The sequence below is a fragment of the Falco biarmicus genome, chromosome 5 (genome assembly GCF_023638135.1).
Source record: "Falco biarmicus isolate bFalBia1 chromosome 5, bFalBia1.pri, whole genome shotgun sequence".
Classification (NCBI taxonomy): Eukaryota; Metazoa; Chordata; class Aves; order Falconiformes; family Falconidae; genus Falco; species Falco biarmicus.
Genome location: NC_079292.1, coordinates 7,412,973 through 7,439,310, shown reverse-complemented (window position 1 = coordinate 7,439,310; position 26,338 = coordinate 7,412,973). Strand labels below are relative to the sequence as shown.

The window sequence follows — 26,338 nt, the reverse complement described above, 5'->3', positions numbered from 1 at the left end:
TGAAGCCCCCATGTAGGCTTCAGAGCCTGCCTGTAAACTTGTTCTGGTGTGATTCCCTGCTCAGCCCATCTGAGAGGCAAGATAAGCAAACCACCACTTTTGGCTACTTAATGGGAAGATTCTTGATCGCCCATCCGTGAGGCGCTTGGAGAAGGCGCTGAGCACAGGCATCCTGCAAGTCCAAGACTCCCTCTGTGCCATCTCTGCCTGCATGGAGGTTACTGAAATACCAGACGCCTAGGCTAACTGCTGATAAAGAGCATTTTTATTTACTGCAAAAATCTTTCTGTGGGGACTCTGCTTACAAAACGCAAAGCAATGGCAAGTAATACGGTTGGTGCCTTAAAACTGGTGGAATTGGTGTCTAGTTTCATTTCATTTTGTTCCACAACAAAATGAAGCCAACTATGAACTGCAGTAGGATTAAAGTCAGTACAGGGGTGTCGTACCAACGCACACCTCTACAAGTACGACACAAGCGCTTTTGGCATGAGAACAGACAATCAGAGCAGAAAGTCACGTCAGTTGATGTTGTTAAAAGCTACAGTCTTGTTTCATTGCTGTTTTCAGGCAGCTCTTTGGTGAGTTCTTTCAGCAGTCATGCGAAATCTGTGCTTTGTTTAAAACCTTTTCTGTTCCATATATACAAAGGAAAGAAAATATTCTTCTTCCCAAGAGCCTTCCTAAAATAAATTTTCTATTATCTCTCCCCTTTTCTTTGCACGTAGTCTGGCTACCCTCCTGCTGGTAATTATCACTGTTTTAACTGTGTGCTCTGATTACTGGAAGCAAAATAGCTTCAACTTTAGCAGTGACCACTCTAAATGCAGTGTGTGGCAGCACGGGGCAGAAACGCACAAGGAGACTGCAGCTGCTCAGCCCAGTGTGTCTCTGTGCCCCAGAGGTGTCACCATACTCCCTGCAGTTTCAGCCTTGTGCATGTGTCTAGTGCCTGCCACCAAAAGCACAGTGTCAGTTACCAAGTAGATTGGATATAAGGAAGAGGGGTTTTTTGTGGTGAGGGTGGTGAGACACTGGAACAGGCTGCCCAGAGAAGTTGTGGATGCTCTGTCATTGGAAGTGTTCAAGGTCAGGTTAGATGGTCATGTTGAGCAACATGATGTAATGAAAGATGCCCCTGCCTGTGGCAAGGGGGTTGAACTACATGATCTTTGAGAGTCCTTCCCAACCCAAACCATTCTGTGATTCTCTAAGTACTACTACATCTGGCTCTTGCTGATACCCAGTCTGAACAAAGAAATGCATTTTTAAAGCTGGACTGATGAGGATCATTAGTCAGCACAACTTGGGGCTCAGCCTTGGGCATCTGCCCTGTCTGCAGCACAGTTCTGAGCTGAAGAATGTGTGAGACCTCCATTAAATGGGTCAAAAATCCACTTAAAAGGGAAGCCATGGTTTCAATTTAAAATTACTTCTGAACTAGAATGCCCTGGTCCACAGGAGTCCGTACTGTGCAGTAAACATCTCATCTGTGTTTGTTGCATAACAGGGGAAGAAGGCTCTGTTTCTCCCTACCCATCACAATTTCCCTGTCTGACCCAAGTGCTGTTCAAGTCCAGCCATTCCAGTGAAATTAAATTCTGGTCACCCAGTTCTCCTTTACTGACATTTCTGTTGTTTCAGTACAAGCAGCATCAGGCAATAACCATTCTCCTGTTTAGTAAAATAGAAATGAAGTGATGCTAGATTTTAATATCCAGCCCCGTGGTACATCTGGAGCGCTGACAGCTTGGATGGTCTCGAAGCAGGTGGAGCAGTAACACAGGCTAAAGGCCAGTCCTGCTTTTTTATTTGTTGTTAACTTCATCTGATTTGGTTGTTACTATGATGGTGAGAAGCAGTATCAAAGGAGAGAGTTAGGTTTTTCATAGGTATATGGCCCTGATTTGCTGATCCCATACAATCACAAGCATGATCCCTTTCTCAGAATGCCTCATCTTCAGACTTGAGCCACCAGAAGGGAGAGCATGCAGCTGGTTCTGGGATCTCCAGCATCTGTCAGCAAGAGCAATTCTGTGAGTTTTAGGCTGTGGATGTTAAAAAGACTATATGGTGTCAGATAGCTCAAACGAATGTAAGATGGTGAAATTAGAGGTAGAACTTTGCAAAAGTGTAATACGTTTCTGAGGTTCTGAAGGTGCAGGAAGGGACTGGCTTGGAAATAATGACTTTTTAGTACATCAGGAAGTCTATTTACCTAAACAAGATGAGATGAATAACCAAAAAGAGGAAGAAGGAGGATAAATTAGAGTCTGATCTGAAAACAGTCATGAACGTGACTATTCACCTTACTGAAGGTTTGAATGTGAACTTGAACAGCACGGTTACATTCAACGAAGTGCACACTTTCACTTTGATCTGCTCCCAGCTTGGCAGTTTCCTCTTACCTCCATCCATCCTCTGCTTTCCTTCTTGGTTTTTGAAGCAGTTGCTTTGGGACCTCTCACCAATGCAGTGCCATTAGTGCCCCAAGGCTTTTGTGAAGGGTTTTAGCTAACTCACTGATTTTTTCACCCTAAGTCTTTACCTCAACACATGCATTTTACACTGCAGTTGGGGGTTTTGAGTGCGTTTTTGTGGGGAGGTATTACATGCTTGTTGCCATTACGATTGATGCTGATAAACCACACATCTGCAGCAGTCTGGAATTGCTTCCAGAGGATCTTATTTTATTCTTGAGTCCCGGAGCATGTCTTGTTTGTCAGCCTGCATAGGGGCCAGGAGAACTCCTGGGTAGCCAAGAGTTTTAGCAAAGTTGGCCTTTCCTCATGTGGGCATTATTAGACTTAATTATCATCTGAGCTATGCACTTAAATACATGTCCCACTATCCGGTGCTCATGGTTCTGCTTGAAAGCTGCCAGTGAACACTGGCTGCATGATCATGCAGACTTCCCAGTCATGCATGCTTCCATTTCTCCATCAAACTTGTCAGCAAGGCTCTGTGGTCTTTTCAGAAAATCATGTGGTGCCTGCCTCACAATAAAAAACGCTGCCTGCAGTCCAAAAAATCAGTTGTTTAAAATACCAACCCTTTGCATTAGTATCCCTTAGACAGTAGACAGCACACAAAGTGTATTTGCCAGGCAAGTGCTCTGCCTTGGAGTGACTGGAAGCATTTGATCAGCTCACACGGTGTGAGGTTTGGATAAAGCAGCCCCAGAAAGGCAGGGCTCCACTCACTTCTCTGCTGTTGCAGAAATAGCCCAGAACTGGAGCCTGGCTTGTGTTGTGGATGCTGTGATGAGGCGAGCTGGTGGGTCAGATCAGCCGCTGCGGTGAATACCAGACTGCCAAGAGTGCGCAATGGAAATTCTCTGGTTGAATATCCTGTGAGTGGGTGGCTTGTCTGAAGAAACAAGAAGCAGGCTCCCTTGAATCTGAGAAAGGAGGGAAGTGGAAGGGGGAGAAAAGCAGTTCCTAATGATTTGCATGCCCTGTTCAGAAGCTTAATTTAGCTCCTGTGGTTACCTTTATAGTCCATGAAATGACATTTTGACCTCCATGAAGGTGGCCAGCATCTACAGCACTTCATGGGCTATGCCTTTAATGGTTTCAATTTTTGTGTGCGTTACATGCAAGTGTTGGCAGAATAATTTGGCTTTCAGTGCAGGGCAGATAATTTTGGCAACAAATTAGTTCGTTTACAGACATGCATCAAGAGCCAGAACTTATTGCAGCTGGAACTAGGATGAGGAAAGGGAAATGTTACTCGTGAAGGAAAGGACATGAGATAAATGCAGAGCAATAATGTGCTCTGTACATTTGTGAAAATCTTTATCCATAAGTCTGTGCACTGTCACCAGGTCCTTGAAACAGCATCCCTGTGCTCTGCTTGTGTGGAAGCCAAGAGCCCAGCCCTACTTGTGAAGATGTGCATTAGCATCAAAGGCAAACCCCCAACTGGAGGTCACTGCTTACCGGAGCTGGCAGAAGGGAGCTTAGGTGGCTTTGCTATTTGCTGCCCATCACGTCCATTTGAACACATCCATCTGTTGCTGGCTTCCCCTTGTGCTGCAGCTGGCATCTCTCATGGCATCACAGCGATGTACTCTGCCACCGTCCTCTTTTCCCTCCTCAGTTGTGTCTCTGCTTGTGGTCTGGCACAGTTGCATTTTCTCCAGCATCCCACTCTGAGGCATAGAATTCATGCCCAGGTTTCTTTGCACCTCTGTTAGGCTCCCCTTCTTTGTTGCCTTCCAACTGTTCCTGAATTTCTGGCCCCTCTTTTGATCCACCAGTATCATCCTTGGTGGCTGGTTGTTTCTGCTGTTGATTTTCTGCATTACTGAGGGATAAAGGGTAACTGCTTTTATCTTGGTGGTATAGTTCTTGGGCTAGAAACTGCCTACCACAGATGAATGTTATAGTAGATAGTATCCCTATTTATAGAGTCATGCCCAGGAATATAAAAAGCTGAGGATATGCTTGGTGACAGATGAGTGGAAAAACAGAAAAAGAAGAAATGCAGAACCTAGGTGGTGCTCCATAGGAGTGCACTCTTCTTGTTCTTGAATACTGTGCAAGGGACCATGAGTGAGTTAGCTGGACATGACAGTGTAAACCAGGAAAGCTGCAAAGCAAACAGATCGAGTGAAAAAGAGCATGAATCGGCCTGGCAGATCAGATCTCAAAGGCAAGTCAGGTGAGTGAAAAAGAGGCTGGGGAAATGGTTTTCATTTGCACCTGCATATCTTTAACGGTAAAATTGCAAAGAAGCTGGATAAAAAAGAAAGGGACAATAGGAGTAACCCCACTGTTAGCCAGATAGAAGCTGTGCTTTGATTCAGCACCAGCAGACCAGAGAGATCTAAAATGTTGGGAGCTCTCTGAAAGCATTTTCAGCCTGTAAAAGGTATCTTTTACTAAAATTGTAATCAGAAACCTGAAGAGATAAGAGGTCACCTTCCTAACTGTGCAAAAAGACTAACTGCAAGTCATAAAATATTAAAGATTAAAAAGTTCATTCTAGATTAATAAACAGGATGATTAATGTAAGCTGAAATGTGAATGCTCAGAGGGTCTGCAGTAGCTGTATAAGAGCAGCAGTCATGTACACTGCTAATAAGTAAGTTTGCGTCTAAATGTGACTGTAAGTCGAAAAGGCATGGAGATAATTTACCCTCTAACATGCAGAAAGCATGAGACTAAAATGAAAAATATATCAGCATTTCTGTGAACAGATTTGTAAGTAGGAGGCAAAAGATACAAATAGAGCAAGCAAAGAAGAGATTTCTAGCTGTGATGAAGAAAACAGGACACTGGAAAATGGCCTGAGTGTGAAGTCACATACATACTTGGGCCAGTGTATAGCTTTTTGCCAGTATTTTTTTTTTTTTTTGCCAGTACCTCTGTGCTGACAAAGCACAGAGCACCTCAGAGGACGTACTGTTGCAAGACTATGGCATTACTGTCAGGCAAAACCAAAAAATATAGTTTGTGAAGCTCAGGTTAGTCCCTGATGCAAAGATAAGGCAGTGGCACACAGGAATGCAAACACCACGTAAGAAAATTCATTGGTATTACAAAGAAAATAAATGAATTTGCTACCAAACAAACTAGTGCTATTTGAACGGTATGTACTATAAGGAATGTACAAGGACTTAGAAACTGTCATTGTCTCACTGCTTCAAATTGGTGCAGATAGCCACTGCTTTGAGGTAAATGGTATCAATGGGATGGGCACGGATCACAGCCACAAAAGCAGAAGAGGTAACATACCTGTAGCATTATTATTTTTCCAGCAAAGCTGCCTCATGGTTATCAACGTGCTGGGAAAGCTGCTTATCAGTTCAGGAGTACTAACCCAGCAACGTGGTACAACATGGGAAGGCAGGGCTGCAAGTAGGCTTTGAGTTCTTTAGCTCAACGTTATTACACCTAAGTAGGATTTAAGGAAGGTTTTTATGTAAGATATGTAAAATGCTCAAATTTCCCATGACTGACAAGCTACAATCTGTTTGGCCCTGCAGGCAAGAAATCCTGTTGAGGTCAAATTATTTCTTTAGGGTAAACCACGCTGCAGGGAGCAAGTTACACCCATTGATGAGTTGAACTATGTGATTGTTGTAGGTCCCTTCCAACTGAACTATTCTAATGTATTTTATTCTGAATAGCATAGTCGTGGGTGTGCTTGAGTTTCACCAAAACTGCAAATCCGCTTCCTAACACAGGGCATGATCATGAGGGCGTAAGGTGGTAGGGGGTCTCTGTGGAGGGAAGTCACTCTGCTGGGAGATGATTTACCAGGCTTTTTTAAACTAGACTATCAAAAAACCCACATAATGAGGTAACCTGTTATTGCAGAAAATATTTATGCTCAAACATTAACCTACCTGGAAGACATGAACAATATTTTCCTGGTTCAAAAAGAGAAGTATAGACCTGAAAGAACATTCCTTCATTTCAAGGAAAATAAGAAGAGATTGAAATATGTATGAATTGTGATTTTGTACACTTTAAGGAATTATGAAACAAGGGTTAAATTAACATTTGTAGGGTTGTTTAAATTTTACTATGTCCATGAGAAATGAAGTACTGCCAAGCCCTCACAAAGGCTGACGTTTTCCAGAATTATTACAAGACTTCTAAAAATTTCATATAGGACACATAATCAAACGTTCTGCTTAGCATCATAATTGCACGGAGCCACTGCAGCATGCTTTTATAGTGGTGCGCTGTGCTGTGATGTTACAGAAAGTGTGACTTCCCTTGGGCACCTTCTGACTGAACCAACAAAGATCCCAAGGTGCAGAGGGCTGAAAATGAAAGCAGCGTATTTATTATGACAGCAGGCGTACTTCTGATTCAGAGACTGAAATGAGAAAAGGGCAGAAACAAGGAGAGAAGAAATATCCCTGAGGGGATTTGGAAAAGGTGACATCACTGATCATGCAGCACTGGAGGTCCTAGGTTTATCAGTGCTGTTTGTAGGGTTAAACATTCGTTATTGGTTGAATTAAAGGGCGTTGCCTCTTGGTAACAGCACCACTTTTATTACCCCTCAAAAAAAGGGTTGCAGTGAAGGATTTACCCTTTGCCCCATGTTTTCCTCTGCAAGGAGAAGGAATCTCATGCAGGGCTGTGGTAAGCAGCATAGAGCTGTGGGTTAGGTGCAGCTTTGCTTGACTGTGTAAGGTAAGACTGTAAGAGAAGACTAGGCCTGGCGGCTTCCCGGGGTCTGAGCCTTTGTCCCACTGGTGGGTGACATGTCAACCATGTGAAGTGGCTGCCTTCTCCTTAGGTAACACAATTCTTATTGAAGGCTTGTACCACCACTGATCGTACTTTTTCAAATTATCTTGGCATTCAGCGAAATATCACTGTCCTGCTGATTCTATCTACCTAACTGCGTTTTTGAAAAATGCTTCCTGGATGAGCATTTGGATAACCTAAATCTTTATCTTTATTGGTATTCTTAAGAAGACTGCCAGGTGGAGCAATGTAGCTTTGCTCTTAGAGCCATCCATGAATACTTTAGGACATCACTGAAACTTGCTCGTAGCACATTGGTTTTGCAATAAAATGGTTATTAGAATTGTTAACATTCTTGGTAATCTATTTCAACTACTTATTCTTTCTGGCAGGTCCTTAAGAGGAAGGGAAAGGGGGGGAATGTGAAACAGAAAATAGGAGGTTAAAACTAATCAAATCATTTTCCTGACAAGTTTATGGTAACAAAGTGTTACTATACAATGCTTTGATTTAGCAGTCATGCTGAAGAATTCCTCTGCACACAGAGCATGGTTCAGCTTCTCCTTATTAGATCATCTTATGAGGTGTCCACATTATTTGGTCTCTGGAGAGCTCTTGGTATTTGCAAAATTACTTTAAATACATTAAATATGAATACTTTGAATTAAGCTGTTTAAAATAGCCCTTCGAGGAACTGCTGCAAGATCAGCGATTAAAGAGAAAATACAGGTTAAACAGAACTATTCCATCTCCTCCTTGGCTGCTACCTGGGTTAGCTGCCAGGATGGTTCTTGCCTTGGTTTTCCATTCAGCCTGAAGTGCAGCCGAGATGTGCCTGCTCTCGGCTGCAGCTGTGCCGTGGGTAGGGTGAGATGTGGGTGGCGTTTTCTCCCCTCCGGTGTAGCTGGGCTTTAACTTCCAGCAGAGTTGAAGTCCTTCTAAGAAAAAAAAAAACCAGTTTCTGAGGAAAATGGAACACATATTTGTTTCACTTCCCCCTTGCAGCTGTGTTATTCAGAGATAGATTTGCTGTTTGGGTACCTATACATCCCTTTTCCTAGGGAGGCAAATGTAGGCACCACTGAAAGGTCTGCCACAGACAATGGTGCTGCTCAGTTCTGGTTTAAGTTCGTGGTTCACTCGATATTTACTGGTTGTTAAGAACAGAGCTAGGTGACACCCTGCCAGCCAAAGTTACCTGTCAGATAACCCAGCAGAGCTTTAACAGCACAATTATTTCACATTTTTGCAGGAAGAAAGGAATACGGCTGTCCAACAGAAGTTCCTAGCAAGCTTCCTTGCATTTTTTATGCTGAGGTTACAGAGAACAGTGCTGTGTGATGCTTCAGAAACCTTTTCTTGTTCCTTTCCTTCCCAAGTCTGTCTTAGGGGCTAGGCTTTCAGTGGAGGTAGTATTTAGGGAAAAGGCCACACATTTGAAATAGTTTTTCTGAGGTTCAGGGATAACTAATTTGTCCATACTGATTCTGTAGTGGTTCTTGGCAGATATTTCTGTCTGAAAGCTGTCCCAGACATGTTACGCAGCTAATCATTGCTGTGGATTTTTACTGTGGATGACACAGAGGCCCAGCATGCTTAACAATTCATAGCAGTTAAAATTTCATTTGAATTTAATAAAAGGTATTACTGTTTTCTGTCTGTGTGGTAAAGTTACACTTAAAATATTTGATATGTTTGTATAAACTATTTACTGACTGTGTGTTTTATATATAATTTTGATTGTAATTTTTTTAGCAACAAAATTGTGTTACAAAAAAGCACAAATGAGTTTTTCTGTGGAGTACATGTCTAGGCCTGTGTTAATTTAAACTTCAAGTGTGATTTTTAAAACTGACCCCCTCCAACTTTTTACCTACCCTGGCATGACTGACTTCAATTTAGCTTAAATTGGCAAGCAATTAAATCCAAGGAAGAGTATGCACAGAGAGGGTTATATAGACCTACGCGACCAAGTTTTAGTCAACTTCTTTATATTGAAGCAAGGCTCTTTTTTGCTTAAAAAATACTGTAAAATTACTTTGAGTCACTTCCCTACGTAAAATCTTGTAACCTGAGTGGTGTATTAAATTAAAATTAAATCAAAGGTTAGTACATGAGAGCAGTCATATGCTGCAGCGACGTACATCTTGAGGAGTGAAGGGTTTACAAACAGATTTCTCTCAGGGAAGAAAAGCAATTGACACCCAATTAGTGTTAAAGCATATCCCTAAAGCTCAGTGACTTGAGAGCAAATTACAGTTGTCATTGTGGGTTTGTGAAGTGAGCTGAACCATGATGCATTCCTTCAAAGGGAAGTTGCTCAGACATGAAGGTATAAGACAAGCACAGCAAGTACGAGTTCTCCGTGTTTCTGTAATATCTGTGCTTCAATGAAACAAATTTGTAAAGTAACTATGTGGTCAATTGGATGCATTTTTACAGATTCCTGCTGCTTTGTAAAAACCTGTCAATGGCTTACTGAGCTTTGAACTAAACTGTGGTCCCCCTCCTCTCTGCCATTCATGGGCCCTTGGTTTTGTAGCTGTAAGCTGTCAGAGATGGCAGTCTGTGCCTGAACAAAACAACACGGGGGAAAGGCTTTTGTTGCACGACTAGTAAGATGTGGGCTTGTAGCTCTCTGTTTCTGAGCAGGGCTTTTCCTCCTTAGAATGGAAGATCAGCACAGTGTGATGGTGATCAGGGAAACCCTCAACAGCAAGGGAAGTTTTCGAACTTCTTTGCTTCTCCTTATTTGCATATGCTTCATACAGAATAGCTGCAAGCCGCGACTTTATTATCAGTCAACCATTTTAGCAAGATTATGCAAGAGGAGGAGGACAGCAGATGTCATTTACAAAAATACATGAGATTGGGAAATAAGCTTATGGCTTATTGGACTCATTTAAGGAAGGCTTGTGTTTGAATATGGATGAAGAAGCACAGTTATACATCAGAAAAGGCATTGCCTATTCACAGCCTCCCTGAGCTGTTCATCTGGTATGCTTTAGCAAACGCAGGGTCCCTCGTAGCCATGCTTGGACGTGGCATCCTATCTGTGCACGTGGCAGCTGGCTGCATGGGACCACCTTGCTGCCTGCGTGCACCGCAGCTGCCGCCCCAGTGCGAGGGCTGTAGCATGTCTGCAGACCCAGCCAGGCAGGCAGCGCTCGCCTGGAGCTGGCTGCTAACCCATCTCACGCAGCTTGCACAGCTTCAGTCATCGTCTTGATTCAGCAGCTTCAGTGTTGTCCTAAATAACAACACTTTTCTCAATTGGAAGCAGGGACTACTTAGTGATGAAGTAATTAAATCAAATTGTCATAGCTCCTGGAATACAATCACGGAAACAAAGACTGAATTGAGAACAAAAGGAGGGAAATTATTTGATAAATTTAAATATCTAACAAATTTCACAACAATTTGAAGTGTGTCTGCTTGTTGCGATTGGTTTTAAGAAATCTGCTCCAAGGTTCTAGGTGCATAAAGAAAAGCTTAGCGTTTTCTGATTTTCTTTCTTTGCAAGCTCATTGCTCAATAATAGGATAACAGTTTTACCACAATTAAGAGCCTTACAAGATAAAGGGAATCATGTTCTTTCTGTTCAGTATCAGTTTTTAAAACCTTGCTCTGCCTATCATGTGGCTGACACAGAATGTAGAAAAAGGTAAGGAAGGGTGAAGACAGCCATAAGGAAGAGAGAAATCTTAAAGTAAGTATGAAAACAGGAAATCCAACGGGAAGCTCTCACAAACTTAATGGCAGTTAAGTCTACATTTTTAAAATAGGGAATTGAAATTCATGCAAAGCCTCATAAAATATAGTATGGAAAACATAGAATTACATTCACATCATCTGTTACTTCTTCCTTCAGCGTGAATAATGAAAGATTTTGTTTTAGTTTAGAATTGTCCAACATTATTTTCATTTTCTTATTTTTCAGGTAGTAATATTAAACTTCTGTTAGCTATTATATCAATTAATACTGGTGTAAATTTCATTTTAATTTTCCTAATTATTTTGACCATCTCCTCTTTGCAGGAACCTCGTCCTTCTCGAATAAGACCTGAAAGTGGGCCACAAGCGGGTGGTACCACACTTACCATCACTGGTACAAACCTGGCCACTGGTTCCAAGAAGGATGTTAAAGTTTCAGTCGGTAGCCAGCCTTGCAATGTGTACGTACCCTGAGTAACTAACAACAGAGAGCTGTATCCTAACAAAGCACCAACCTTTTCTGGCCTTTAGAAATTAAACAAATCCATTGTCTAGCTCTTCATGACGCAACCCATGCAATGGAGTTCTGCACGTAACATTCAAACAGAAATTACTCAGAGGATCCAGCTGGAAGAAGCAGCTCTGAAAACAACGAAAGTGGGAGAGCGCAGATATCCAAAGATTTTTCCAGTTTCAGCTTTCTCTGCTGGACTGGCTGCTCCAAACCCATCCATGCTTTCACTCAGCATCTCAGTGGTTCTGTATAAAGTCCTTATCTTCTGCTGCCACTTGACTTGTTCCTCTCACTTCTTTTCCCTTTTATTAATTGCTACCCTTCTCTTCTGCCCAAAAGAAGAATGACATGAAGTATGCTGACATTGCATTGTTCTTGTGTTTGTACACTACTCCTTTTCATATCCTACATCTTTTTTAAAGATCTAAGTGATCTGAAGAGAGTGTTGTCTCCTCTTATAACTACTCAGTGCCTAGCAAAAATAGAGCCTTGTTTTTGTTGTTTCTGGGGTCCTACAGTAAAGAGTATAAATCACCGTAATGCTAGTAACTGAAGATGTTTCCTCTTCTTTTTCTTCTCCAATCTAGCACTGAATTTGGAGATGAGATTGTTTGCATTACAGGACGTAATAGCAAGGTTGAAGCTGTTCAAGTCACAATGGTCTATGGGGACACAATAATTAGTGTACCACAGCTATTTTCATACAGTGAGAATCCTACTGTCACCAAGTTCCTGCCAGTAAACAGCTTTAGCAGGTAATGAAATGTTTTTCATAACTTCATTTACAACTGGGTTAATATATGTGTCATATGTAATAAACCTATTGCATATAGGACTATTTGAAATAAAAACTCCTGTACTCTAGGCATGCATGCATTTGGATACACAGAGTTTCTCATCTTAACTGCAGCTGATGTTTGAAAATATTCTGTTTACCTCCAAACTTTAATCCGCACTTCAAAGGTAAATCTTGAAACCAGAAAAGGTATTGGGCTTCTTTTAAATGAAAATGTCTCAAAGAAAGAGCTGTGAAGCATTTCAGCATGATGTCAGACACCTGATCTTTGCATTACTTACAAATCCTTATCCTACAAGGACAACCTATATAAAAGGTTTCTAATGAAAAAGTTTTTAACAGTTCTTCTGTGCAGCTTTTAATAAGTATGCTGGAAACAGGAAAGTTATGGCTTGTTGTCTCTTTGTTCTATGAGGCAATAAAAGTATCTTTTTAGGAAATCTAGATCGGGGTGCTCAGTAGTGCTTTTAAAAGATATACGCTCTTCTGTGGTGGTGATCACTAACACCCCATCTGGTGTAGCTGTTCCTTCTGGAAAAAAAGCTCACCTAGTACTAATTGTGGAAGCAAAGAAATGTATGCCGTTCTTACATTTGTAGCAATATGGCAGATCTTCTATATAAAAGTCCTTGTGGCATACCTCTGGTGTTGAAAGTCATTCTGTGACTGATACAGGGACAAACTTGTGACTTTGATTCATGTTGGTCTCTGCTGTTCCCTAATATTCTGGTCTTTCTACTTAGTGGGGTACAGTTGGCAGAGAGAGACCATGATGTTTCCACTTTCTTTCGGTAAAAAGAAGTATAACATCATGAGCTTATAGATAGGACATTAAAAATAAAATTGGCTGTGACTTCTCTTGGAGAAATTGGTACCTATCTCCTTGAATATTGAGTAGTCACTTATGTAACATATGGTTTGTTTTTAATATTTGGTTTTGATTTTTTGTTTGGGTGGGTTTGGGGCCTGGAGGGTTTTTTTGGTAGATCAATAGTGATTTGCCCCAGGGGATTTGAAAGACTTCTTTCTATATACAAACCGAAGCTTACTTTCTTGGATTGCTTTGAGGATTGCTATCCCTCTAAATCCATGTTACTTCGATTACTTTAATTCCCACTGGCAACTTGCTTGCATTCTTCTTGTGTAAAGCATTATTTTTTAAACAATGTGTTGCAAATGAAAGGCAATAGAGAAGCCAGGTCCCCGCAGACCTGTGAAAAATTTCACAGGAAAGTCTCACCTGTGTCTCTGTGTGTGTGGTACATGGAGTGATTTTAACAAAACCATTAGAGAAATAAAACACACAAAGATAGGCATCAGCGAAAAGCCACAAACACTGACAAAGGAATTTCTGCTTTTTTTATTCTGCTATTTTAAAATGAGTTTGAAGTTGCCATTGCTGCTTTTTAAATGCAGTGGTCATCGATAGCTTTAACAGAAGTTCTTTTTGTAGGATATCTAATTGTCACATAGGCATTACATAGCTGTTTTCAGTGGAAGTAGTGGCAGTGCAGGATAAAGCCGTCTATGTCTGTGGTAGTTTGCCAGCCAATGTCTTGACTTCTTTTTTAATTCTGCCTTTCAGTGGAGGGAGAAATATTACAGTTACTGGAACCGGTTTTGAGCTCATCCAGAGTTTCTCATTGGTGGTATATGCAGAGCGTCCAGAAGCAGGGAAAATGAATCGCAAAAGGGTAATTTTCTTTCTTTCACCCCAAACGCTTCACACTGGATGCATAACATATAAGCTGTTCAAAAAATGCATTTAAATTTGCCCACTGGACTTCATTGGGCTTGGAGTGGAATAAGGTTTGAAGAGAATTCTGGGTCTGTTCAGGGTTTCTGTGAAAGAGCCTGCTCCTACCATCTTGACTTACATTCACTTGTACCTTGCTTTAAAATTATTTTCATTCAGTATGTATAAGGATAGAAGAATGAAGCTTCGAGTGGTAAAGTGGATGTATTTCAGGATTTGAAAGTGTTTATATTTTCTTTATCTTTGTCCTTCTTCTCCCTCTGCAAGCTTTAGAGATTTGCCTGACACAGGACCCAAATCCAGACAATACTGAGTACTCAGCTTTGCACAGTCAGTGCCTTCTATTTTCTCACACCTCAGTGAACTGGGTCTTCTTTTCTTTCTTGCTTCATGCATATTCCACCTATAGCAATTTCACAAAAAGTTGTGAAAAATAGCATTTTTTAAAAAAATCAATATCAGAAATGTGGGAGAAAAGCTGTCAAATTGTATTTTTCAAAGTGAGAAACTGAGGCAGTGATAGAAGAAATGTTGAGGGTACCCGTTAGTGTTGTTCGCTGTGGTTGATGTTGCTGGATGGCTAAACGAGTTTCTAGGATAAAAAAATTTGTGTAATTGGGGGTGGAGGGCAGGTTAACTAAGTTGTTACCTTAAGTAGTTGTTTGACAGGGCTTTTTTTGTGTTGGTTTTTTTTTTTTTTTTTAAATGGAAATTTATTCCAAAATTTCGCCTAGTAATTTTATTGAATTTCAGTGAGGTATTTTACAGTGTCTGTAGGAAAGAATCTACCTGAGCTGCTTAATGGTACAGAAGATGATCTGGATTAAAGCCGCTATGTTAACCTCTTAATCTTAGAGCAATTTAATGATATCAGCCCAGTGTGGTACAGAGCCACAGAATTTGGAGGCAATGGAAACTGATCTGTAGCCTAAGCTTTCTCTGCAGGCAGCTGCTAGAACATAATGAATTAACAAATGTGTTTCCGTTTTCTTTCTTTCTTTCTTTTTCTTTTTTTTTTTTAAATACCTTCTACTATGTTATTTCTGCTGCATGGAGATGGTATAAAGCCAGTGGTTTTATTTCTAAGCTAAAGTTATCAACAGTTATGTACAAGAACAAGTCAAACTCCAAAATGTGTGTGTTCTTCTTGTCTTATTTCTTACAGTTTGATGGAAAGGTTGTTACAAGACTCAATGAAACCACAGTGGTTTTTTCATCTCCACCAATACTGGAAGACCCAGAAAACTATAACATTACCACTATTATTTTAATGGACCATTATCATTTGGCTGTAAAAAATGAGAGCCACTCCTTTGCCTATGTTGCAGACCCAACCTTTGAAAACTTCACAGACGGCATCAAAAAACAAGTCAACAAGCTTATTAATGCAAAGGTAAACTTGTCAAGAGATGGTGATTGCTCATTTTTTCCTTGAAGCATATATGGAACTTTTCTTTCCTTTCTCGAATGTTTAACAGAAGTTTGGTACCATACCCAAAATGCTTGGTAGAGTCCCTTACCACTGCTGATGAACACTATCAGCTCCTCTTTACTCCCTCCCTCCCCTTCTCAGAGACAGTTGCTATCTTTTTAGCTATACGTTTGGTTTCCTGGGGAATCCCCCTCCTGGTGAGCCTGGCATTTGGAAACACCCTCTACCACAGAGCTCCCAAGGGCATCTCTGGGCACACCCCACCATCCCTCTGGAGGGCACATCTCTTCTCGCACCACAAAGAGGAGGAATTGTGTAATTCCCAACCTCTCCGCTCTTCTGTACACTGCAGTGCAAATCACATCTGCTGCCAAAAATGATCCAAATGGCAAGTTGCAACTCAGAATGTCTTGTCTCCCAAAGCTTTGTGATGATGACTTAGTGATGATGACTTAGCCTTACATTTGCTGTCTAGGGCAGTAACCTGAACAAAGCCATGACGATAGACGAGGCCCAGGCTTTTGTGGGTGATGAGCCTTGCAACATAAAAACGCTAACTGAAACGGACTTGTATTGTGAGCCACCAGAAGTACAGCCTCAACCAAAGAAACGGCAGAAGAGAGATACCATCAATAACCTTCCTGAATTCATTGTAAGTTACCTTTTCAATAGAATTTAATATCATGTGTAAGTGACACTGATACAGTGCTTCTTAATTGAAGTAATTTATTCTCCAAAGTTGTAGTACTGTGAAGAAACTCTTTGCAGTTCTTTCTTACTCCAGCTTCTGCCTACTGTAGAAGACATCACACGTAAAGAGCATTCCCAAGCTGCCAAATGCCTTCTACCTTCATTGCATAGGAATGTAAAATCGTAGCTAGACAGGCTGGGGATTTTTCTTCTTATGCTAAGCAAAATAAAATTGCTTCATGGAATAAAGTGCTGGTGACCTAAATTCAGTATAAAATATTCAGAATTCTTTCCTTTATTTGGCAGTTTGAGCTAGAAATTCACTTGTGAGAATTACTAAGAATTTAGAATGCGACTGAGAGGTGGACCACTGTCCATTTGCACTTTTTGAGACAAACATCTGTGCTTGTCTAACTAGGTGAAATTTGGACTCCGGGAGTGGATCCTTGGAAGGGTAGAATATGATACACGTGTGAGTGACATCCCACTGAATCTTATTTTGCCGCTGGTACTTATTCCTATGATAGTGATCATCGGTGTTTCTATCATCTGTTACAGGTAAGTTAATTTAATTAGGTGGTTTTGCTGTCCTGAAGTTTTCAAGGTACTCCCTGATTGTTTTCAGCTCACTCTGCAGAAATTATCATCTTTTTTATGAACTGCAGAGTTTAGGAAAGCAGTTACAGCTGGAAATATGCATGAACACCAATTTATTCCTCTCACGCGCACCAAATTCCTTGGTGTCAGTCAGCCCAGTCTGTCCTTTATACATAAGTACAACAATTGGTCCCAGGCTTGCCAAGCACACAATTGCAGACTGAGTTACACACACACATTCTTGAAATGGCAGCTGAAGTGCCTCTTGTGAAGGAGATAACTTATTCTGTATACATATCCATCAGTGTTTATGCTGCCTCAAGTCAGCACTGTTGGTCTGAGCTGGGTGGATTTGGCTAAAGGGTCATTTTGGCCTTTCCAGCTGAGATAAGTGTTACCCACACACAAATTTCATGATTAATAGTGAATTTCATGCTTCACAAAGGGCTAGGACAATGTCTGTATTTCACTTAAGACCTACTTAGCTCAATTTTAAGGTTAGTAATGAGGGCCTCGTGCTGAAGTATGGGCTGTACTTCACTGAGCACTAATGTTCTCATGGACCTCTTGCAACCTTCTCTGTTCAGTCCCAGACACACTCCTGGGTGGCTCAGAGCCAGTGCAGGACATGTTGCAACCGATCTTTGTTCAGTACATAAAACTGAGTTTCTGTACTTAATGTGTGATTGAAAGCATTTGTAGCTACTGCTTACTGGATTTTAAATTGCTGTCCCAAGTATGCTTTGAAGTGGGAGGCCTGTGATGGTGCCAGGTTGATTTACACAGAGTGGAGACTTGGTCCACTGTTGCTGTTCTCCTCCTCCATTCTCTTTCTGCTGCCACTATTTAAAAATAAATCAAAACCAGGAAAACATCCTCCAGTCCTTTGGCTTTCCACTCAGAGCTGTTGCAAATTATTTACTTTTGCAGTTTGTAACTTTTTTTAAATCTTACCTCTATTCCATAAAGACGCAAGAGCCAACAAGCAGAACGAGAGTATGAAAAAATTAAATCACAGCTTGAAGGCCTGGAGGAGAGTGTCAGAGACCGGTGCAAGAAGGAATTCACAGGTATGACAGATATTTGCACTCCTGTGGGTCCTCTTGAGAAATCAGAAGATGGGCTGAAGCAACGGTGCTAGCTCGCTAAAGCTATCTTCTGGGAAGAAATAATTAGCAAATCTTAGTAGTCTTGATTACTGACATTGACATACAGCCGATATTTTGCTATTATATATGAAAACTATGAATAAAATAAAATAGGGAGCTGAAGTTATTAAAGGAAATGGGTAGTTTTAGTCTAAAGAAAGCAGAGTTAGCAACTGGGAAGTAGAAACTAATTGATATTGGGGTTACTTATAGCCCTGAATATGAATGGCCATTGATAAGAATGAGGTAAGAATGTTTTATAGTGACTGACTATGCACTTACAATTTAGCACAATGCCCGTACGTGCCAAGTATTCATGTTTAAAACTGTTTTCAGAGCTGCAAAATTTATTTGCAGCAATCAGCATACAAAGGGATAATTTTGCAAGCTCTCAGGAAAGAAATAGCATTTTGCCCTGTTTATCATGGGAAAACCTTAAGCTTGATTTGAGGAGCTAGCTAATTGTTCTGTGTAAATGTAGAGGCATCATCTCAGGGAAGGCAGCGGGAGGTGTGAAGGCTCAGCATTTCTACATGTTGAACTACTCACTGCAACGATTAAATTAGGCAACTGAGTGCAAACATTGCAAATATTGGCCTAAATGATTACCATGAAATGTCAGCTCATTATCTGAATTATACTTGCTGTTGGGTCATGTTGAAATAATCTCTCCTAAAAAAAACTCCACTTTTTATTTCTAAGGAGAAATAGATTATTTCATATTGACAGTGGCTAAAAAGCAGGATTGCATTAAGCAGCAATTTCAGGTTAGAGTTTGAAATTAATTTAAGAATCTCAGGGTATCTCAAAGATTTTGGCCACGCTGGAAACCTCTCCCAGTCTTGTTTTTCTGGCATTCATGGGACAGGATGTTCTTTTCTTGTACCAGCTTGCTTTCTGTGGAAAACTGACTCCTTCCAGGTTCAGGACACAAACCAGAAGCAAATCAAGAACTATTCCCAAATTTCAAACTGCATTTTGAACTGTGAGAGGATCTATCAAGGTTAACAGCCCTCCCTCTCACCACCTCTCCCATGGAACTTCTCCATTTCTGAAGGGAGAAGGTGCGTGTCTCTTATTGACACTGCTAATGGGAGGCTACAGGCTCCTGCTGCATGTTGGGTTGAAGGTTTCCTCTCTGCTCCACCAAGCACAATCAATGGGGAAGCAGAATGCACATCCAAGGAGTTAGCTAGTTCCTAAACTGCATCCACCTTGTCTGACCTCAGCAAGGCTTTTTACAATGTCTCCCATAACATGCTCATATGTAAACTCAGGAAGTGTGGGCAGTGCGGTGGGCTGAGAACTGGCTGAATGGCAGAGCTCAGAGGTTGTGATCAGCAGCCCAGGGACCAGCTGGAGGCCTGGAGATGGTGTTCCCCAGGGGTCAGTGCTGGGTCCAGTCCTGCCCAGCCTTTCCCTCGGTGCCCTGGATGAGGGGACAGAGGCACCCTCAGCAGTTTGCTGGTGATACAGAACCGGGAGGAGCGGCTGATCCCCCAGGAGGCCGCGCTGCCATTCAGCCAGGCCTGGACAGGCCGGAGAGCTGGGTGGAGAGGGACCTGGTGGAGTTCAACAAAGGCCCGTGTGGGGTCCTGCACCTGTAACCCCAGCACCAGCACGGGCCAGGGGTGACCTGCTGGGGGGCAGCTCTGCGGGGAAGGGACTGGGAGTGCTGGTGGGCGGCCAGTTGCCCATGGGCCAGCGGTGTGCCCTGGTGGCCAAGAAGGCCAGTGGGATCCTGGGGGCATTAGGAGGATCGTGGCCAGCAGGTGGAGGGAGGTGATCCTGCCCCTCTGCCCTGCCCTGGTGAGGCCACATCTGGAGCGCTGTGTCCAGTGCTGGGCTCCCCAGTTCAAGGGAGACAGGGAACTACTGGAGGGGGCCCAGCAGAGGGCTACAGGGATGGTGGGGGGACTGGAGCATCTCCCCTGTGAGGGAAGGCTGAGGGAGCTGGGCCTGTGTAGCCTGGGGAAGAGACGGCTGAGGGGGGATCTTGTCAATGCCTACAAATATCCTTAAGGGAGAGTGTCAGGAGGATGGGGCCAGGCTCTTTTCAGTGCTGCCCAGCGACAGGACAAGGGACAATGGGTATAAACTGTAACACAAGAAGTTCCACTTGAATGTGAGGAAAAAGTTGTTTACCTTGAGGGTGACAGAGCACTGGGACAGGCTGCCAGAGAGGCTGTGGAGTCTCCTTCTCTGGAGACTTTCAAAACCCACCTGGATGTGTCCCTGTGCAACCTGCTCTGTGATTCTGTAACAGTAAAATGAATCACTGAAGTCAAAACAAATTCTGGGTCCATATTGCAAAACTGTAATGTCAATAGCATGAAGTGCAGACAAACTGAAACACATGGGACCAAAGATAACCAAGGAAAGGGACATCAAGGAGGAAGCACAGATACCACAAAGCTGGAAACTACAAGATGCTTTTCCCTCAGCTGTGCTGAATGCTATAAAACAAAGAGGTAAATGAATGATTATCTGCAATAAAATTGCTGAGACAATACGTCACTGTATTAATTAACATGATGTTCTAGTCAGTCAGCAATATTGGGTAATTGGAAAGCCTTCAGCTAGAATAGCTGCTCCAAAGGATGGTTCCCTAATTGTTGTCCCTTTTAAGAACTTCAGAGCTTTCGAGTCCCACAGAATGTTTCCATCTATTTCAGTGAACCATTTAACCTTCTTCCTTCCTGCCATCCCCTTCCTTCCAATTAAATTAGCATGCTTTTACATTTTAAACCTTTCTTTCCTTGATTGCTTTGTGTTTTTTAAAATAACTTTTATTATGACCTAGACTCAGAGGGAATAGAATGTGCACTGGGGAAAAAAAAAAAAAAAAGCCAACCAAGAAAACAACATAGCAGTGTCTTTTTTTGGCTCTGTGCTACAATCCTACATTCATTCATGTCACCATAGGATTAGCTGTGGTCGTAGTTAATGGGGTAGTTGGTAAAAATAGCAATAGAAAATGTGAAATGAAATGGAGGTTTTGGTGTTGAGTTGCTTTTTCCATTAGAAGGTACCCAAAGAGATCATGTTGCCTAAAAAAGCAGCAGGCTTTTTTTACATGAACCTTTAAACTGTATTGCATATTATTCCAGATCTAATGATAGAGATGGAGGATCAGACAAATGATATCAATGAAGCTGGAATTCCAGTACTGGACTACAAAACCTACACAGACAGAGTCTTCTTCTTGCCCTCCAAAGATGGAGAGAAAGATGTGATGATTACAGGGAAGCTGGATATTCCCGAGGCCAGGCGGCAGACTGTGGAGCAGACTTTGAACCAGTTCTCCAACCTCCTCAACAGCAAATCATTTCTCATTAATGTGAGTACTGAAGTAGATACGCCTTGTCTCTTAGCTAGGCGTACCTGTGTGTGCAAGGTTTGCAAGCACAACTGAACCAAAATCATTAAAAATTAGTGATTTTTATACAGTTCTGATTCCACAGTAACCACTGAAGGTATGTGGCGTCACAGCCAGAGCTTCCTGGTGGCACGGAGAGACATGATCATATTTCTGTGCTAGGTCATGTAGTATGGAGTTAGTCAACATTGCAGTGGCCGTAGGGAAACAGATATTACCCAATCTGGCATAAAAAATGCTGTTACAAGTTTGTTTTAGCCTTTTAATAAATGTGAGCAGAGAATGCTGATTCCATTCTGGTTCATCACAGGAGTCACCTGCAGGTAGCCGTCTGCTGGAACTCTGGCCCAGAGAGGCAGAGGCTCCTCAAGTGGCCTATTCATCAAGGCTGATGAGTGCTCACAGCAGCTCTGAAGAGACTTCTAATTGCTCAGTCTCAAAAACTGAGGCTGATTGTCAGACACCTAAATATAGATTTAGGCTTCTAAATTTTTCTCCTTTTTTGAATGAGGCCCCACTGCTGAGATAGTTAATGGTAGCATTACAGTTTACAGCAGATGAGAGCACATTCCCAGGTGTGCTTAGATTAGTGTCTTTGTAATTTGATGTGAAAGGACTAGGAATCTGGGGGAGAGGGGAGTTGGTTTTCTCTTTTTAAGACTTGTCACAGAACATCTTTTTTCATTTATTAAAGCATGCTTTTTAGATAAGGCTTCAGTTAAAGTTTATAAGCATTCCTTGTGTTAGCCCAGTACATTGTGTGTGTATCTAAAAACAAATTATAGGCAGCATTTTCTTATAAGTAGTTTTTTCAAACTTCTGAAAACTTTTCCATTCTGTGCTTAGGAGATCAATATTAAAATAATATCATTTGTCTTCTTAGTGCAGACAAGTTGAGGTTCTTCAGAAACCTTTCATCTAACTTGACTTTACATTTGTGTTCTGTTTCAGTTCATTCACACGCTGGAAAACCAAAGGGAGTTCTCTGCTCGAGCTAAAGTATATTTTGCATCTTTACTGACAGTTGCTTTACATGGAAAACTAGAATACTATACTGACATCATGAGGACACTGTTCTTAGAACTGATGGAGCAGTATGTTGTGGCAAAAAACCCAAAGCTGATGCTAAGAAGGTTTGCATGATTGTCATATTTTCTGTAGTTCTCTGGGTTTCTGTAAATGTATTCTTTTTGCAATGTGGCAGTATTAGAATGCCAGCTATCCGTGAAAGTCAGAAATAACCTGGCCCAAGCAGATTAGGTAGACAAGCTCACCAGGAATAGCTGTGGAAGGCACAGGCAGGACTGCTGGCGACAGATTTCCTAATTCAGATACTGTAGTGCAGAATCTGCATTGAGATTAGTGAAACATCTACCTTCAAACTACAATACTGAACATTTAATTTACTTTTTAATCTAATTTTATTCCAAATGATCTAGCATTTATACCACACATCATCTCCATGCTGAGCGCACATAATCAGCTTGCATTGTGCATTCAGTGAGGGCTTGCTTTAATGTTGCTAGCCTAAATAAATTACAAAAGACCTTGCTCTGTGTATGTTGTAGCTTTGTAATCTGTAGGTTATTTCCCAGTAACAGCATAACTGGGTTAATTTTTCAGCTCTTACAGTGTAGGCTCAGTTTAAGATCTTGCATAAAGGATGTCTGCTTTTCGGTAATGAACTGAAGGTACCTAGGAATGATGAGCGATACAAAGCACTTATCCTAAAGCAAGTACATGCTCTCAAGACTGTATAGGGAAATCACTGTATTAGGAGAGTGCATGCAGTTAAGCATGTAAAAATACTATATTTCAAGCAAGCAATGTTTTTCTTTAAAACTTTGTCATTAAGTACCCTTATACACAGGGTTGTTGGTTTTTTTTCAGATCTGAAACAGTTGTTGAAAGAATGTTGTCTAACTGGATGTCTATTTGTTTATATCAGTACCTCAAGGTAAGAGTTGAAATCTGTGGGGTTTTTTTACTGATAATATTTAAACATGCTGCATTTATTGTATCTTTTGGGTTTGCTTTATTTCATTTCATTTCCTTTAAACAGGACAATGCCGGGGAGCCTCTTTATAAATTGTTCAAGGCTATCAAACACCAGGTGGAAAAAGGCCCAGTGGATGCTGTACTGAAGAAAGCCAAGTATACATTGAATGACACAGGCTTACTGGGAGATGATGTAGAGTATACACAGTTGGTGAGCAGAGCCATTTTTTCTTTTAAAATTAAGCCCTATAGCGTTACATCTGTACATACTTTTCTGGACTTCTGTGATCTGCACAGAAATTTGGGTCATGGGCAGAACTGTCAATAGTTTGACCAAAGCAAGTCTCCAAGCAGGAAAACTTACAAACTATCTTCTAAGCATTAAATCCAAGTCCTGCCACTGTGGAATCCATTTCAGTAAATCCATTTCATAGTTTCTGAAGTCTGTCTGAGCAGACAATGGTCAGTGTTTGGCTCCTTCCCTTTTCCCATCTGAATTAACTGGCAATTGATTTTTGCAGAATTCTTGCACTAACATTATGCTTGAACTTTCGGTTGTCTTTCTCCCTTGTGATTGCTGCTCGTCAGCATATCAAACATCATTTTATAGATTATTTTATTGGTATACCAGGATGAGATCCTCTACAGTCTTGTGAGATGGCTCTGTAATTCTCCATAACACTTTATGAACCTATTTCTGCATTTGTTCCTGTGCAAGTCAAACTCTCCTGAACATGGGTAGCCCAACTGGTACTGAAGGGGGTTTATTTCCACCTAAGGAAATAATTCCCTGCAGTGATGAGGGGAAGCTCTCCTCTACAGGAAGTTCGGGAAACCCGTGTTAGATGCATGCTTCAAGTGGGATGAAGTGGACATTCTTGCCTCAGGAATTCCCCATCTGAGCTCCACCATCCCCTGAATCTGATCAGCAGTGCCATGGTCCAGTTCTATTATGAATTCTGCTTTGAGTTAATTGTGTTCCCTGCCACAAATTTCCAGCACTTTATCAGCCAGGTTCCAGTAGATGGATTCACTGTCTTTTTAAAAAACTGAAGTAGCCCACTCTAGCTGTTTAGGGAGTGTAAATTCTAGTTTTACTCTTTCTGACAGTCTTGCTGGTTTTCTTCAGGTTTCAGTGTAGAGCATATCAAAGATGCACAGACTGTCCTTCAAAGACCAACACAGGAAATTTTTTTCCTTCCCTTGATTTTTCTTTTATTGATGTGTTAGGAGCCATTTGTGGTTGTCTCCAACAGAGAAAGATGCAGTGACATCTCTGCAGTGTGGAAAGAGAAACAATAAAAAGCCTTATTAAGTCCCAGTTAAAAAAAAAAATCACCATTTTGTGTATTCTGAAGGAATGCTGATGGGAGGGCTGATGTGAGGAGATTGCTGTAGGATTTTCACTCACAGAATCACTAGACTGTGACCTAGACTGCCTGGGGGAAAAGGGTATGCTGGGCAAGAAGTAGTATTTTAATTTCAATTGATATTTTGGGGATTAGTTGAGTTGTCATCTTCATATCTGAGCTGAAAGTGCCACCCCTAGAAGCCATACTGAGTGGCAATGCTGGTTATATTTTCTGTTGTGTATAGAGAACAAAATTTACTTGCACTGTACATCATTTAAGATTTAATGGCAATAATTCTTCATTCAGTCTGTTTCTTTTCACAAAAAAAAAGCCAATGCCTGCAATTAAGCTAAATGAATGCAGTGTGAAAGCAGAAAATTTGTGTATGCAATCAAATGTGGGCACAACAAGCATAGTAGCTAGATATTAAACATTATAGCATCGTACAGTAGCAGTATTTGGTCCAGATTTACAGATTTCCCATCAAACAAAGATTTTATCTGTGTGCATGCCCAGAAGATGATGAGATATATGTGTGTGTATATATATATATATGATGAAATATTATGAAAGGGATTACTATTGCTATGAATTATTGGGCTCTTTAGTATGATGATGACATTGTTGTGGTAACTGAACAGTTAGAGAGCATTTGTGCACCAAGGCAGGTAAAAGCTTGAGTTAATTAGTTCACTTCTGCCTGAAAGTGAGACACGGTGGGAAAGTACGGTATAGAGCAGTTGTCTGCTTTCTAATTGTTCTTATTTAAAAGATGAATCTGTTTTGCATTGCTGGTTACACTGACATGCTGCATACTGAAGCAGCAGCAAAATCACGTCTAATTACCATAAAGCTAATAGGAAAAGGAAGGTGCAATCTTGTGATTAGTTTGAGAGTTCTGTCAGGGGACAGTGCAATCATGTTTAATTTGACTGCCGTATGGCCTAACTTTTCTTCACTATTTAAAAATACGAGCCATACAAATTTATTTATGAGGTATGAGATTATAAATTCAGGTATTATGGTTAGCAGAACTGTATTATCTGAGAGCTGCGATGCTTCAGATGTGCCTGGCCTCCAAAGCTGACTAGCAAAAGATCCACGAGGGCTCTGAGCTGTTGTACTGATTCACCTAGTGAAAGAAGGGGGCTTTTCATAACGTCTGTTTGGGTTTGGTGGTTTTTTCCTACTGGGGAGGTTTCCTGGCCATTGTTTTCTCATTTGCTTTTGTCTGTATTAAAACTGACACTTACATAGTAAAGCTACTTTTAAAAAAAATTACTCTAGATTTAGCAGATTACAGGCTTTCAAGATATTCTCTTTAACATTAAAAAAAACATGTCAATATTATCAGTAATATTTTGGAACTTGCATAAACTACTTAGGTGTATTTCCTGGAGCTATTAGAGTTATTGTGACAATAGTAATCAGTAAATTAAGTCTTCAAACACCAAATATTATAAAAATGGCTTTTATATATACATATATGTGTGTATTTATATATCTCTAATGAACAGCTGGTCACAGGAGGTAGTTAATGGGAGCTAAACAAGTCACTGCTCATCAGTTGAGCCATATTAAGGGATCATATGTACAGACCTAGTCTGCTCAACTTGAGAAGTAAACCACAACCATGAAGACAGCATAAAGGAAGGCAAAAGCACACAGTATTCTAGGAGTTCAGCAAAGAGCAGCTCAAATGAGTATTGGGAACTTATTAAGTTTGGGCACTGCATTACTTGTGCTTT

At 41.2% G+C, this 26,338-nt stretch overlaps 1 protein-coding gene across 4 annotated transcripts in view; it reads left to right on the top strand.

The window, feature by feature from the left end:
* The window catches only part of PLXNB2 (plexin B2), a 267,942-nt gene that overhangs the window by 222,367 nt on the left and 19,237 nt on the right, over positions 1-26,338 (top strand). For all 4 annotated transcript variants that reach the window (XM_056339913.1, XM_056339914.1, XM_056339912.1 and 1 more), the window contains 11 exons: positions 11,253-11,389; positions 12,030-12,197; positions 13,824-13,932; positions 15,160-15,387; positions 15,902-16,078; positions 16,535-16,674; positions 17,683-17,783; positions 20,972-21,201; positions 22,192-22,373; positions 23,131-23,197; positions 23,303-23,449. In XM_056339913.1, coding sequence (XP_056195888.1) covers positions 11,253-11,389; positions 12,030-12,197; positions 13,824-13,932; positions 15,160-15,387; positions 15,902-16,078; positions 16,535-16,674; positions 17,683-17,783; positions 20,972-21,201; positions 22,192-22,373; positions 23,131-23,197; positions 23,303-23,449 — 1,686 coding nt within the window. The remainder of the gene's footprint in view (positions 1-11,252; positions 11,390-12,029; positions 12,198-13,823; positions 13,933-15,159; positions 15,388-15,901; positions 16,079-16,534; positions 16,675-17,682; positions 17,784-20,971; positions 21,202-22,191; positions 22,374-23,130; positions 23,198-23,302; positions 23,450-26,338) is intronic.